General features: G+C 33.4%; 2 protein-coding genes and 1 long non-coding RNA gene across 6 annotated transcripts; 2 read left to right on the top strand and 1 right to left on the bottom strand.

The window, feature by feature from the left end:
• The first annotated feature begins 984 nt into the window (after window positions 1–984).
• LOC107018152 (intracellular ribonuclease LX-like) lies at window positions 985–3,274 on the top strand. Its single transcript, XM_015218552.2, has 4 exons — window positions 985–1,083; window positions 1,332–1,487; window positions 1,580–1,778; window positions 2,921–3,274. Exons 1-4 carry the CDS (start codon window positions 985–987, stop codon window positions 3,187–3,189), a joined length of 723 nt encoding a protein of 240 aa, XP_015074038.1. The 3' UTR covers window positions 3,190–3,274.
• A 397-nt stretch (window positions 3,275–3,671) lies between these two features.
• On the bottom strand, window positions 3,672–6,573 carry LOC107017952 (peroxisomal nicotinamide adenine dinucleotide carrier-like). 4 transcript variants are annotated; one of them, XM_015218257.2, is made up of 3 exons: window positions 6,332–6,573; window positions 5,997–6,079; window positions 3,672–4,956 (listed from the first exon to the last, which is right to left on the bottom strand). In XM_015218257.2, exon 3 carries the CDS (start codon window positions 4,917–4,919, stop codon window positions 3,867–3,869), a length of 1,053 nt encoding a protein of 350 aa, XP_015073743.1. In that variant the 5' UTR covers window positions 4,920–4,956; window positions 5,997–6,079; window positions 6,332–6,573; the 3' UTR covers window positions 3,672–3,866. The 4 variants fall into 4 exon arrangements, with proteins under 4 accessions (XP_015073743.1, XP_015073742.1, XP_015073746.1 ...); XM_015218256.2 differs by having other exon boundaries at window positions 3,672–4,976; XM_015218260.2 differs by lacking the exon at window positions 5,997–6,079.
• A 559-nt stretch (window positions 6,574–7,132) lies between these two features.
• On the top strand, window positions 7,133–11,615 carry LOC107017389. Its single transcript, XR_001456491.2, has 2 exons — window positions 7,133–7,609; window positions 11,400–11,615. It is a non-coding gene; the product is annotated as an uncharacterized LOC107017389 (long non-coding RNA).
• The last annotated feature ends 411 nt before the right edge of the window (window positions 11,616–12,026 follow it).

Consider the following 12,026-nt stretch of genomic DNA (forward strand, 5'->3'; position numbering starts at 1 on the left):
AAGTGTGGTCCAATAGTTAGACGGGAAGAATATCTTTTATTCGAAATATAGTTTAACAATATATTTAAATTATTTCAAATAGCTTAAGGATAGTTTTTGAGCCTTTTCCGATTCAAGATTGATAATAAAAAAAAAGAATCGACAAGATTTTATGAAGTTTTAGCTAGTATTTGGAAGGTAGAAGAGTAGATTTCAATTTATGGAACTTTTATGTTATGCTGTTGTTAACATACCTTATTCGTGATTTTTAAAGTGATAGAAAATAAAAAATAAATTGCAATCACAATAAAATAAAAAGAAATAGTGGCGTATTTCTCGAATCAATATGAATATATGATTTAGATTTGACCTCTGTATTAATATTCCATCAATTTGTAGAATATTTAAGATGTCTTTGAAACTAAACACACCTTCTAGAGTCTCAGCTCGAATTGAACATGTCTTGTAGAGTCTCACAAAATTTCCATATCTACATGTGTATCATAAAAATTGGCATCGATTATTTTAAGTTATTCGAATTCTGAATTCTCCTGATAGAATACGGAAAAAGCTTATTCAAAGTCCGGCCTCTATCTTCTAAAGATTTTTATTTATTTATTTACACAAATGAAGCACAAAAATCATCTAAAAATAATAGTAATAAAGTTTTTTATAAATATAAAAGGAATAAAGCATGCCGCTGCCCTATTTTGAATTACTCCATTAATTCCCACTAAGCATATTATTTAAAAAATTATTGCCCTATTTTGAATAACTCCATTAGTTCCCACTAAAGCATATATTTAAAAAATTATTTTTTTATTACTCCACTAATTACATGATTTAAATTTTATATAGTTTAATTAAATTAATATATTGACCACGTTACCATAACGTGGGAACAAACTGGCATATTTAAACTATTACTAATACTTTTGTGGTTTCATCATCTTTATATTAAGTCTCATCCATAACACAAAATTAACACAAAACAATTAAGCAAATATGAGATTCATTTATGTTGTCTTGATTAATCTCATTATTTTCCAATTTATCACGTTATTACATGCTCAAGATTTTGATTTCTTCTACTTTGCTCAACAGGTATGTAATTATAAAAAGTTGACACTTCTGATCGGGGGCGGAGCTAGTAAGGGTCCAGGGATATAGTTTAAATTACATTTTATGTATATATATCATAGATGTGAATGTCCTTTAAAAAAAATTTAAATGTTTACTTCTTAGCTGGTGTTTTGATGATTCATAAGTCAAATTCATTTTAATTTTTTCTATTGAAAGTTATCGATCGGAAATTATATTCTTATATTTCTTTACTGTTTCGTACTAAATAGTGGAATCCAGCATCATGTGACAGCAAGATAAAATGTTGTTACCCTACAAATGGGAAACCAGCTGAAGATTTTGGTATTCATGGACTATGGCCAAATTACTTCAATGGATCATTTCCAAAAAGTTGTAATAAGAATGTTCGTTATGATGAAACACAAGTAAGTTTAAGAATTTAGATGATACTTTTCGTTTTTTGAAATCAAAATTAAAAATTATATTGACATGAGACGAATTACAACTTATAATACAGATTTCCGACTTGATAAGTAGTATGCAAAAGAATTGGCCAACATTATCTTGTCCATCAAATAATGGAACAAGATTTTGGTCTCATGAATGGAAGAAACATGGTACATGTTCCCTTTCAATGTTGGACATACATTCTTATTTCCAAGCAGCTCTTGCTCTAAAGGAAAAGGTCAATCTACTCCAAATTCTCAAAAATGAAGGTAATATATATATATATATATATATATATATATTGTGTTTTCTTATGATTGTAAAACTCAAATTTCGAATCAATAATATTTTGTTTTTGTTTTGTAGGATGAGAATGTGCAGAGACTAGCTATAGCCATGTATGGTATAGCTTTGATCGAGAGTGGGTTGTTGCTTACACAGTCGGAGATTTCGACTTTTCATCCGTTTAGATTTGCTCAAAGCAGTCTAAACAGCTTCGGAGGTGTGAAGAAGGAGCCCGAGATTGAAATTGGGAAGAATCTTTTTGAAAAAATATTTCCATTACCTTGGAGCCGTTCGAGCAGAAAACTGTAGGAATTCATAGGTTGTGTGTAAAAATTGTGATGGATTAGTTTTGAAAATTTGTACGGATGGTGCTATCTTTTTTTAGTGATAATAACNCAACATGTGACTGTTTTATCTAAAAGTTTAACCTGTTAGAGAGATCATAGTTTTATTGAATTAATTATTTTCTCAACACACTCTTCACGTGCGGGCCTGATTCTTATTTTCATGCGCCAAACACGTAAAAAAATAATAAGGGAAACATGTATTGTACCTCAAAAAAAGAAACTATTACAAACGGCTACCTCTTTACTTTTATACCCCATGTTTTTAACTACTAATGTAAAGTCTACTGCCTGAGAGTATATAGATATCATTAGAATATATTTATACTCTGATGGTATCAAAGATGAAGAAATAGTGGTTCAGTGAACAGAACGACGGGGCAATAGGGTAAATATTTATGTCGTGGGTCCAATTAGGATAAATGTATTGTGTTGGGTGCAATTTTAGTAAATACTTTGCCTGGTGGATCCATTTTGTGTAGTTTTCTCAAAAAATAATTGAAAATGGGTGATGGCGAGATTCAATAATAGGACTTTTGTGTGCTCTGGCTTCTGATAACATGTAAGATATGTTTAACTAAATTTCAGAAGCTAGATAGGAGGGAATAAATGCCCAAATACATACAAAAAAGACCACGAATCTGTTTCTCAACAAATTTATATGAGATTCTAATAGACTCTAACACCTCACACGCTCATACCGTCAATTAGAGTGTGAACAATATAACATGAGGGCCCGAATTTTGAATGCGCCTTTATAAGATCTAATTCAATATTTTCAGGTATCCAACCAAATGGAGGATTTTACAACTTGGAAGCAATCAAGAAAGCAATAGAAAAAGGCATTGGACATACTATTGGTGTAGAATGCAATATTGATTTAAATGGGAATAGTCAACTTTATGAAGTTTATGTTTGTGTTGATAAATCTGGTTCAAACATCATTGACTGTCCAATTATCCCAGAAACTAAAATATGTAATGAAATTGTTGAATTTGCTGTTTTTGGATCAAGAAATATACTTGATGAGGGACATGCCTATTCTCTTTAAAGAGACTCTTTATGACAAGAAAATCATTGTTTTGTAATCAATTTAATGAATTTTATCATAAGATAAGAGAATTTCTTGCATTTGATTTTATGTTTATAGGGATTTTTACAAGTTGTAAGTTCAATCAAGCTTGTGTTATTTATTTTTTGACTTTTCACTCAATGTGCCATACTTCTTTTGATATCTAATTAATTTTTTATTTTTTTTGACAACGGTAACAGTAGATCTAATTAATTCAAACTATATGAAATTAAATAAAAATGTCATCTATTTGATTGGAAGTATTAAAAAGCCCTAAGATTATTTATCCACCATTTTTACCATAGTATGAAATAAGTTATCTCATTCATATGGTGGGATAACTTATCATGAGATAATTTTATGATCCCAGAATAATTAATTGTAAAATAACTTGCTCCAAACAAAACGACCCCTTAGTTTTGGCATAGCAGAAGCACAATTTTAAGTCAATAGATGCACTATTTATCAAAATATAACCAAAAAGGACAGTTATAATAGTTTCATTAATCTGAGCTACTTTTCACTTTCAAGCTTACAATGGCTTTCTTTAGGGAATATTACAATTATTACTCTGTAATTTGAATACAAATACAGTACAATCATATGCAATTATCCAGCAAGAAGATTTATTAAATAGTTCACTTTATGACTGCAAGCTATACATTAACCTTACTTTTGTTAGCCAAAACAGCGTAGACTTTGACGAGCTCTTCCTTCACCATGAAAAGTACAGAGGCTGCAAAGACACTCTGCACTATCTTTGTGCGCATTCCTTGATAGAAGCATCTGAATCCTTCGTGATGAATCATCTTAATAATAGCATCGACTGTACCTGAATATCGTAATGAGACATTTCCACTAATCTCCTGCTTTGCTTGAAGCCTTGACTTCACAACCAACAACGGATATGTGCATACAGTTGCTCCAAGTTTAGCAAAGGCTCCGATAATAAAAACTTCCAAAGCAGTTATATTCTGCTGGTCTTTATTCTTCGCAGCACGTTTAGCCCTTAACTGCTTCGACAAACTCTCAATAATCATGAACTGAATCGAGGGATTAGACACCATGATCAACGCTGGGATGACTCCTTTCCAGAATCCTGTGACTCCTGATTCATTATAAACCTCTCGTGCTGCTTGCAATGTCCCGTAAGGATGAGGTTTCAACGAATCAAGTTCAGCGAGCTGTACTTCCAAGGAAGAAGCTGTCAAGACACTTTGAGAAGCTTCTTTTAATAGGGTTTCCCTTTTTGCCTCCACGATTTTCCTTTCTGCTTGTGTATGAGTCTGCATACGAGTAACTAGAACCCATATAGGGTTTGTCAACAATACATTTACTGAACCTGCAAGAGCTGCCACAACGAGCCAAGAAAGCATCCCTACAGAACCATCCCCTCGGCCTCTTTTCTTATTTGCAGCTGCTATAGCCTCAGCCCTGTTCTTGAAAACCTGGTAAAAATAGTAGTAGACACCCTGTGACACGGCAGTTCCGAGCAGAGAAGGCTTCAGGCCACTGTAAAGCCCTGGCAAGCCTTCACTTCTAACCACCTGTAAGATTTGAAACAGGGCACTGCCACGAGAATCACGGCCCTCTCTCGAGACCCTCTCAGTCTGCTGCCGTGTATTGACAGTTTGGAGGGGGTAAGTAATTATTTGTGCAATTATGCCCCCACCAGCTCCAGCCAGCCCATTAGCCAAGGCACTTGACATTTTTCAGTCTTTACTGCTCAGCGTAAAGACGATAGTTCTGCCAGAAACACAAACTTCCTATATAATCTCAACAATGGTTAGTAACAAGTCCTACACAACATTGATAATGCACTATTGGATTCAAGAATGCATACATTCCAAACTAACCGCTTGTTTGGATGATTGTTAACATACTTGTTATATCATATTGTTATTTCAAGCGCAATATTTGTTTTGATTATTATATAAATTTTGTAGTATCATAAACGTTAAGTCCAGTGTTATCCAATAACAAAAAATCCCATTTATGTAACAATAATATTTGGTTTTATCTCATGTTTAACTTATAATTTTTCTCACTTTTCTTGTGTTTATTATTTAACTATCTTTAACCAATATTTCTTACAACAACTCCAACTATATCTGAAGGTTGTATTCTTTTTTCCTCATAACCGAGAAATCTGTATGTGACCCGCCCTCTGGACCAATCATAGTCTTCTAAACTCGGTGTATAATGAGTCCGCTCCTCTACCCTTCTCCACTTAAATACCATGCTCCGCTTTGCGTGGTGTGGGGCTTGAACATGCGACTTAAGCCACAAATCCTCCACCTTTTGCCACTTGAGCTAGGTCTTGGGGGACATCGGAAGGTTGTATCCTTCAACAAAACAATACAATTATGGGCGAATGGACGTATTTATAGTCTAGTTTAGGCCAACTTAGGTAATTTGTGTACAATGCTTTAATGTATTGAGCCAAAGTCTTTCAGAAACAGTCTCTCAACCTCTACGAGTTTACCTCCAATTCAACGAGGTAGTGGTAAGGTCCGTGTAAATTCTAACCTCCTCAGACCCCACTTGGTAGGATCGATATCAAGTGATATGCTATTGTTGTACTTTCTAGAATTGATCTAATATTAATTTGCCCAAAGAAACAAGCATCGATCACTAAATACATTCCGTCTTCTCAATTTGTTTCAGTAGCGTGCACCGTGTTACAAAAATTCTAGATCCGCCACTGAATACAATACTATACCTTATGAAAGGCTATACAACAACAATTCAAACAAGCGGTAAGAAAAGCAAAGACTGTGACTTACTATTGCAGAACACAGATCCTGCCACAGTGATCATACGGCACAGCAACTAACAAACCGAGATGCCATCTCAATAATTGGCATGCCTGGATTTGGTACAACACCAAAATACACATTCAATCATAAATTTACCCAATTTATGCATGCCAACACTGAGATAACATCAAGGTTCAATAATATTTTTGTGCAAGTATACATGAAATAACTATTCAAATTAGCTAATCAAAAGATCATCAAACCTAGATGTTATCTCAATTTGTTGGTATACCAGAATTAGGTAAAAAAAAATACATCCAATAATATACTCATCACTTGAATTTTGGGCCGAGATATCTTACCCAGTATAGACGGACAACAATCCTTCAACACCGATAATGGAGTTTTCCTTTTCAACAAAAATGGTTGTTTATGAAACAGTGAAGGCGGCTCTGATTGGGCAAAAGGAAAAAACAAAACTATAAAGGGGTATTAGGTCAAAAAAAAATTGGGTTTTCTTTGGGCTGGTATTTCAGCTAGTGGGATATTGGGCTGGAATTAATGGATTTGGATGGTATTAGGTTAACCTTGAATTACACATGGAAACTACACGAATAATTATCGAAAAAAATCGTATTTATATAATATAGGGAAAAGGGTCAAAATTGAGAATTTTCAAAAGTTAAGGTGTTAATACATGAAGCAACACGCGAACTGTATGTTGAATATAATATTTACTGTCGTATCATATGTTGAGTCAGCTTTTTGCTTAAATTTGGATTCAGGAGTCTACACGTGGAACAACATGTGCATTACATGTTTAACATACGGTGGCAATATGACAAGGAACTTACAAATACATTTCTAAGTTGAATTGTCGTGATTTACGTGAATCAACATGCGAAGAAGATCACATGTTAAACATATGGTGGTAGTATGTTGAATATGGCTGCGAAAACTCTATTTTTTCTTATTTAAGTCTGATCATTATATTGTAACCTCATCATACCATTGAAATTAATACACACTTTTCTTATTTTCTTTTTTCTCAGAAAATTCTTAATTTCTTAGAAGAAAAAAAAAACATGAACAATTATCTCAAGGTTTAAATACAAACCAAATTTGTCATTTACTAAGTAGAGATATTTATATTTATTTAATTAATAAAAGTCAAAATATAGGGGTTGATATGATAAAATCATGCAAGTTGAAGAGTTACTTTGTAAAAAACAAAATATTAATAACAAAGGATATTTTTGTCCTAAAAATTTATGATTCACCCTTATTTATGCCTTGCAAACCCTAGTTTCAATTCCACAATTTGAATTAGCTTGACCAAAATTCTTCTTCCCCAGTCCAGGCATTCCAACAGTTGATAACATCTAGATCTGCCAATCCTTTGTATTTTTGTTCTTCTATTTTTCACATGACATCTTCAAAATCCACTGTGAGCTTCATCATAAGCTAAGAAATGGTGAGTTTTGATGATGTGATGCCTAAAATAGGATTAATGAAAGTACTGGTAAAAAGGTGTTCAAATCTGGAGGTTATGTTAAGCTGGTGGTATGCTTTGATTGGGAAAGATGACTTAGGTCAAAATAAATATATCCAGATCTGGCACAATCTTGTGTTTGCTAATGGTGAGATTACTACACTCAGTGAATCCTAATGATGAATTAGTATAGTAGTTAAGTCCTAATGATGAATTGGTATAGTAGCTAACTTTTAGGGCTCATTTGGTGTGAGTGATAAGTATAAATAATGTTTGAGATAAAAAAATTAGTCCTGCAATAAAATTTATGTATCTTGTTTGATTGACATATTTGGCATAACTTATTCATCATTTATCTCATAGTGATAGAGATAAGTTATTCATATACATGGGAGAAAACTAATTTCCAACCAAACGACCCCTTGTTATAAATAAGATATAAGAAAAAAAAAAAACCTATTTGACAATGAAAATTGACCAAACATATTGATAGAGATAATTATTGAACTGAATAAAATACATGTGTGAAGAACAAATCTTAAATTGTCAACTAGTTTTAAAAAGTGTTTTCAACATTTTTTGGCAACTTGTGATCTGTAAGAGTTTGAGATTACTTTCTATGTCATGTGGTGACAGATTGATGTGTATTTAAGCTTAGTTAGTCGAGTAGAATAAGGAGTTCTTGAGACTGGTGGCAGATCGAGTGTATCTAAATTTAGATAGCAAACTAGAATGAGTAGTGCTTTAATAGTTTGGGATGAAACTAATATTTGTGTGAAGTTTGAGATGTTTTCAATAGTTCCCTTGTATTAGTGAGAAGCAAGCTTACTAATAATTATTTGGAAAAAAGTATATGTGATTATCTGATATACTCAGGTCAAGAAAATACATTCAGATCGGCGCAATATTTTGTGTTCCTAGCTTTTCTTCATGATGCTAATAGTGAGATTACTTGACTCAGTGAGCTACTAATGATGAATTAGTTGCTAATCTTGTGTGTTATACTAGCTTTTCTACACGATGCTATTAGTGACATTACTAGACTCATTGAAGTCCTAATGATGAATTAGTAGTCAATCTTGTGAGTTACTAGCTATTCTACTAGACTTAATGAAGTCCTAATGATGAATTAGTAGCTAATCTTGTGTGTTTCGAGCTATTCAACTAGACTTAATGAAGTCCAAATGATGAATTAGTAGCTAATCTTGTGTGTTACTAGCTAGTCTACTAGACTTAATGATGTTCTGATGATGAATTAGTAGCTAATCTTGTGTGATTCGAGCTATTCTACATGATGCTATTAGTGAGATCACTAGACTTAATAGTGAAGTCCTAATAACGAATTAGTAGCTTATCTTGCGTGTTTCTAGCTATTCTACATGATTCTATTAGTGAGATCACTAGACTTATAGTGAAGTCCTAATAACGAATTAGTAGCTAATCTTGCGTGTTTCTAACCATTCTACATTGCTATTAATGAGAATATGAAATCACTAGACTTAGTGAAGTCCTAATGATGAATTAGTAGCTAAACTGAATAAACTTTTATTGTAAGTAAGGTATACGAAGGAAAAAGAACTATTTGACAATGAAGGTGACCAATGATATAAGTAAGAAGTAACTTACTGATAATAATTTGGGAAATGGTACATGTAATTACCTGATTAACTTTGGTTAAGGGTCAAAGTTGGATACTTCTAGAGATAACAAAAGAACTTGTGGAATGCTACCTCATTTAGTTGTTCTTTTATCAGGTCAGATGTAACACACCTTAGTTAAGAATTTCTCCTATCATTTTGGAGGTTTTTTAGAATATGAACACGAAGTTTCAAAACCTGGTAAGAGTTCCTGCTGTTTATCTCTTTATTCTCAAGAAGATAAATTCGTAAAATGGAGTTCATCATGGTCACTTGCAGCTAGCTATATTCAGGGATGCTAGCACGAATTGCTTTGTCTTCTAAAAAATGTCACACAAATTTCTTCCTCTTCAAAAATCTTTCAGAAGCTCCAAGTTTTTCAGCATTACTGGATTTGGAATGTTGATGTTTGGGTTTTTGAGGAATGCAGGTTACCGTTCCTAGCCAATGTTCTGAACCTTGGAAACTTTGATAGTTAAAAGTATTGGAGGTTGACTAATATTACAAGGTATCTTTCGAAGATGGCTAAGTTGCAACGCTCTGCATCTTTTTCTTGAGCAGATGATGCAAACTTGGTCTCAGAGAAGATATTGTTTAGAAACTGAGATGTAGATAACGTCTTTGTTCCCTAGGTTCAACAACCTTAATAATGTTGAAATGCCCAATGTTTCTTGTGGTGGTACAGAGTAGTGAGTCTATGACCTCAAGTTCCATCTAAATCAGATACGGAGCTAGCATTTTAAGTTTATGAGTTTTGTATTGTAGAAAACACAGCTTAGTTGGTGCTTGACAAGTCATTTATACATCTTAAGTGGATGTTAAACACGAATAGACGGTTTTATTCTAAGCTATTGGGTTCTACCAAACCATAGGCAAAATTTGTGTATATACACTTCATGCTTCCTAATCTTAGAGTTCGAACTGTCATATATATGTGATTTCCTTCAAGACAAATTCTTGAAACAAGAAAATACTACTTCAGAATGGAGTATCCTGGACAACGCCTATTCTTGCCTAGAACATTTGATTTTTCAGACATGTACTCAACTTAAGGTAGTCCATATCTTTTTGGGACATTTCTACTTTGAAGGCCGTTGATCAGGGCAAAACAAGTTGATGATGAAAATTTCAGATAACAAGCTGCTCTTCTGAAGTAGATAATGCTCCAACCCTCAAATGGCATTTTAAACTGCTTGTCTGGTGACCTCTAGAGTCTCGAGGAATGCTAGTCTTGTTTTGAGTCCTCGTTAAATGGTTTCATTAGATACTTGCTCCTACGATATTTGTTTTGGTACCTTGTTTGGAGCCTGAATATGTTTCTGTCCAATTTTCTAACTTTGTGCGTACCTTCTTGGCTTAGGCTTACCATTGAATATGAAATGGAAAACCTATCAATTTAAAATGATACTTCAGCTGCCAGAGTTGGACTTTGTTCACCCTCGTAAGATATACTACCATTGCTCTTGACGATAGCTGTATCAGGGGAATCTTAGTAATCCGAAATTTACCTTGTTGGTGAGGCTTTGATTTTCAACCTTGTAACTCTCTCTGTTCACCTTCCCGCTATGTGTGGTATTAAACTTTTTAAAAAGGTAGCTGTATCATATGCAGTTTGACATAAATAGTTTTCTAGTGTTTTGAGAAGTGTCTACAGTTTGTTTTTGGTGTTTTAACCGAGAATGGAGAAATTGCTTCAACAACAACAACAACATACCCACTGAAATCCACTAAGTGTGTCTCTGGAGGGTAGAATGTACACAGACCTTACCATTATATCGTGGAGGTATAGATCTGGCAGTCACCAAAGGGTGTCCCTGCTGTTATTGGTGTTCAAAGTGCCGTATTCATTTAGGGCCTTTGATATGGCTCATTTTTCTTCTTGTCTGATCCCATTGGGGGCTCTAGTATGAATATTTTTAGTGATATTGAGAAACATAGTTTATAATGAATTAGATATTGACGTTAACTTGTGTTGTTCTGCACAAGCAACATTTTGTAAATCTCCAGATGGTAACGTCTCGTACTGTACTTAATGGTTCGTTTTAGTGTAAGTGTAGGTTCATGCCTCAAATTCGTTCATCGTTCATCTGTAGGTGCATTTTGATACAGATTGTTGTATGGTGTCGGTGATTCGCATCATCTTTTGAATGCTTTGCTATTAAGCAGCCAGTGATCCACTGTTGGGTTTGCCTGCATCTATCAATGCATGTTTTGGTTCTGTTTAATACATTCCTTGTACATTTTACTGCAAATTCCAAATATAAAGTCAAGTTTATTAACTTTTTTGCTTGTTTATATTAGGTAGAAGAAAATGGAAGCTTGTACAACACCAAACAAAGGTAACAATGATGGGAGTCTCAAGATATTCATGTTTTTATGCTCGGGATGGAAGCAGATTCAGAATTTAAAAATTTATAGTATCCTATAGCGATTTCAAGTGAATTACTGAATTCATAGTCAAATAACTATAGTCATTTAATGAATTCCTTATATAGGATTCGAATAGAAGTTATTGAATTTCTATGAATCCACACCATCAGAATATATTTAACTTTTCGAGTGTATCATAATTATGGTAAGTGTATAGTTGATATATATGTAAGTTATGTTATATAGTCAATATGTACTTATTATGATTTTTGACGAGCTATATTCTATAGATTATAACTAATCTTTTTATAAATCTATATATTTGAAACTATCCCTTTCATGAGCTACAAATTTGCATGATATTATTAATAAAATGTTTTATAATTAAAAATTATCTCTAGAGACCCCAAAATAAAAGGAATATTGCGATGTAATAAAATCATGTGCATTTCTCTATTGCATGGTCCACAGCCATGTTTAGCCAAGCTGCAGCACATGAACCTTTATGAAATCCCTAATTTGTCAAGCTACGAAATGGTCCACCACCAAGGACGTCGG

Source organism: Solanum pennellii, chromosome 4 (assembly GCF_001406875.1).
Source record: "Solanum pennellii chromosome 4, SPENNV200".
Taxonomy (NCBI): Eukaryota; Viridiplantae; Streptophyta; class Magnoliopsida; order Solanales; family Solanaceae; genus Solanum; species Solanum pennellii.

Bases quoted from the DNA above. Each gene is read 5' to 3' on its own strand.
- LOC107018152 (XM_015218552.2), top strand. From the start codon at position 985: ATGAGATTCATTTATGTTGTCTTGATTAATCTCATTATTTTCCAATTT. The intron at 1,084-1,331 runs GTATGTAATTAT...CGTACTAAATAG, and splicing joins TCTTCTACTTTGCTCAACAG to TGGAATCCAGCATCATGTGA. The intron at 1,779-2,920 runs GTAATATATATA...CAATATTTTCAG, and splicing joins CCAAATTCTCAAAAATGAAG to GTATCCAACCAAATGGAGGA.
- LOC107017952 (XM_015218260.2), bottom strand. From the start codon at position 4,919: ATGTCAAGTGCCTTGGCTAATGGGCTGGCTGGAGCTGGTGGGGGCATA.